Source organism: Vigna unguiculata, chromosome 8 (assembly GCF_037176805.1).
Source record: "Vigna unguiculata cultivar grain cowpea cultivar isolate G323 ecotype 2 chromosome 8, ASM3717680v1, whole genome shotgun sequence".
Lineage (NCBI taxonomy): Eukaryota > Viridiplantae > Streptophyta > Magnoliopsida > Fabales > Fabaceae > Vigna > Vigna unguiculata.
In genome coordinates, this window is record NC_140799.1 from 30,237,964 (window position 1) to 30,241,429 (window position 3,466).

The 3,466-nt window shown below is 37.4% G+C and overlaps 1 protein-coding gene across 3 annotated transcripts; it reads right to left on the reverse strand.

Moving 5' to 3' along the window:
• Positions 1-398: 398 nt before the first annotated feature.
• Positions 399-2,872, reverse strand: LOC114193163 (transcription factor bHLH94-like). Of its 3 annotated transcripts, XM_028082874.2 has the most exons (4): positions 2,638-2,863; positions 2,057-2,527; positions 1,492-1,899; positions 399-1,175 (listed from the first exon to the last, which is right to left on the reverse strand). In XM_028082874.2, the coding sequence occupies exons 2-4, from the start codon at positions 2,513-2,515 to the stop codon at positions 1,080-1,082; spliced, it is 963 nt and encodes a 320-aa protein (XP_027938675.1). In that variant the 5' UTR covers positions 2,516-2,527; positions 2,638-2,863; the 3' UTR covers positions 399-1,079. The 3 variants fall into 3 exon arrangements, with proteins under 3 accessions (XP_027938675.1, XP_085521404.1, XP_085521403.1); XM_085665278.1 differs by having other exon boundaries at positions 1,504-1,899; positions 2,057-2,872; XM_085665277.1 differs by having other exon boundaries at positions 2,057-2,864.
• Positions 2,873-3,466: the final 594 nt, after the last annotated feature.

Genomic DNA, 3,466 nt, shown 5'->3' on the forward strand with positions numbered 1-3,466 from the left:
GTATACATCTATGTAGAACTTTAATACGAAATAAGTCTTTAAATACGAAAACAAAGCAAAACACACTTTCAGGGATACTTGTCAAAACTAAACAAAAAGAAGTCTGACTTTAGCCATAATTTGTAAAGGAATTTGTTTACATTTGATCAATTTTAATTTCAGTTCTTATACTTCATAAGCGCTCTACTTAATTTTTTATACAGTAAAAAATAATATATCTAATACCTAATCAAGAACATTGCTTTTACATGACAAACATCCGTGATTTGTGGATTATGATACAATGTTTGACATATTAAAAAGTGTACTGACTTATACATGTACATTCCGATTTTAGTTACGCTAAAATGAAATGTATAATTATTTAATTTAAAAAAATGAAATGTTGCTGTAAGAAATAGCAAAAGTGGAGAGTTTTGTTTAGTATACGTATTCCGATGAGCGAGAACATGATCTTTACATATCACTGATGCCATGCCTTGAGTGATCCGTAGAGTCAAACACGCGGTGGAAAGGTCAATTTTTAGAAGAGTGATCTCATATCGGGTTTGGTGGAAAGAAGGACAAGGAAAATCATGGTATACAATAATTATACACTAGGCGCGTATACTAATAATGGTAGATGCCTATTATTTCCACCGTAGATCTTCATCTTTTATTTCTAGGTACACTGCATCCTCATCAACTTCCATTCATTCATTCCTTTTGTTTTCCCCTCTTCAAATGCCAATATTATTCATTATTTAATATCCAAATCTTCTACAGTACAAAATAATTGCAAAGAGGTCCACAGACATTCCAAGCAAATTAACGATGCTCATGCTCTAAAAATAACGCTAATAATTCACACACACTTCTCTGAGGAGGGGCCTCCACGGCGTAAATTGCTTGTCGCTTCCAACCCCTTTTTCCCTTCTTTGGCCAAGTTCTTGAAGGTGGGAGAATCACATGAAAGAGGAAAAAAATATGAAACCAGAAAAGAGTGAGAAACCTATGCTTTAATTAGCATCTCCTAGCTTATTTATCACTGATGCATGTACAACAACGTTATCCCTTCTGCTATATGGCTTCACGGGTCATCACCTCAAAACACCTTCCTCCTGAATCGTGCGGGATAATTCATGCACTGCACCTGCAATTTCCTCCACTGTGTTCATCTGACACCCTTCCTCCACCTGTTCCACCGTTACATAATAACACAAAACAAATCATAAAAACACACACAAAATAATGCTAACACTTCTTTAGTTTTTAGATCATTTTAGATCAATAATCCCATATGGGTTGTATTCATTTAACAGAAACTGGTGTCAGCATTCGTGAAATTGGTAGGTATCATAGAAATTTTCTAAAGGAGTAAATGATAAACATAAAAATGGGGTGCTAGAAAAATGAATGAGTGTGTACGTTTTGCATCAAAATTGGAAAAGAAAGAGAAAAAAAGAAGCTGGTCTAGTTTAGGTAGGTAGGTAGCAGGAAGAAAAAACCAACCTTAACACTAACCGAGGTAAGGACCATGTCGTGGACAGTGGTAACGTTAAGGTGGAGAATGGTGAAGGCGAGAGTTTGAAGGCCAGCCACCATCTTCAGAAGCAAGCCTGGTTGTTTCTTGGAGAGTATCTTTATGTTGGCATGGCCATCCACAAGGGTCACTTCTATGTCCGCCACGGCCCATGAATGGCTCCGTGCTTCGCACGTGCTAGGGTAGCCTCTGCCGTTCTGTGTCGCACGTGTCGAGTACTGAGGGAACATGAAGAACTCAGCAAAGGGTGATGATGATGGGTCAGAGAAGCCACCGCCATTTTCGTTTGTTCTCTGCTGCCCCTTCATGCACTGCAGAAGCTGCTCCAGCTCCTTCACGAAGTTAATGGCGCCACCAATGATAGACGCTTGATCACCCTGTAATGTAACATTTCCGAAAATTAGCTCAGGTTAGTTAATTAAGGTTTAATTTTTAAACAAACAACAATTGTAAAACAAACCGAACACATGTAATGAAAATCTACAATTTAGATTTGTGATTGGTAAGGAGGAAAGGAATGGTATTTAGACTAACCCTTTGGACATAAGAGGGTGGCATCAAGGATCTGAGAACGGCGAGGTACTCGTTCATCTGTTTTCTTCGATTGCGTTCAACTGCAATGTGGGTCATTCTTTGATTCTCGATCTCCTCCTTGTTCTTGGTGCTCTTGGTGCGGCGGCGTTTGCGGCGGGCGGTGGCGGTGGTGGGTTCGGAGGGAGGAGGAGGAGGGAAAGCGGCGGGGAGAGATTGATCGACGGTGCAGGGTTCAGGGGAGGAGTGTGAGTCCCATTGGTCTTTGATATTTTGCAAAGGTGAAGGAGAAGAAGAATCCCAATTTGCATGCAGAGTGTGGTCTATGTTGTTGGTGATGATTCCTACAAAGGCTTTGTTTTCTGCTTCTTGAAAATTGTTGTGCAGCAGCGAGTAGAAGTAGTCTTTGTTGCAAGGGTAACTGAATGGATCTTGTGGGAAAACCACGGCCTCTAGGGCCATTGTTGTGTGGTTCTGAAAAGAGACACCGGGAAAAATGAGAGAAAAGTGAAGGGTTAATGATTAGGTGATCGTTTTAGCAAAGGCGAAAACAGGGGTAGTGGTAATGGAGCAAACAAAGTAACCTTTTTATGATGATGAGCTTAAGAAGAAGAATTTCCCTTTTGGATTGAAATCTTAAAAGTGGAATGATAGTCCACAAAAACAAAAAGCTACAGAGCTATGCACGTGAGATTTTTCGTCGTAGACGAGTTCCTTGATCGCACGAACTTAACCACCGGGAAACACACAGAAAGATTCTCTTCCCAATTTCTTAATATCTCCTATTTATAATAGCGCTACCAAGCAAACCAATAGACCAATGACTTTCCCAACCCAACCACTTCTCATGCCACACAACCTTAATATTATGGACTGATAATAATACACACATGTTAACTAATTAAAAAAAAATATTTTATAAAATTAAACGATCTTGTGATTTAATTTGTTTTCAAATGCATATATTCTTATTCTAATATTCTAATATGATTTTTGTTATCTTTTCTCCATCATATTATTTATTGTACTCTCTCCTTCATTGTATACAATTTCACAGTTTAACCATTGTTCATTTCTTCCATATTGGGTTTCAGACTCAGTCTTCATATATAATGGTTCGCTTTGGCCCAACACAAGTTATGAAGACTGCATGAGACTGGATTTATAATTAAAATTTAATAGGATCAAAATTGCACATTTATTTAAATGTGGAGACTAAATGATTTATTTAAGTGTATAAGTTATTTATGGTTGAGAATCCAAATTTGAGATTATAAGGAAGTTAAAGAAGAAAGTTTCATAAACATATTTTTTTAAAGGTTTAAACTGAAAATAATATTAACTTTTAACTGAAATTGGACTTATATTTTGTTAACATTGTGTTTTTCTATTAAATCTTTCTCCAAAAATCCA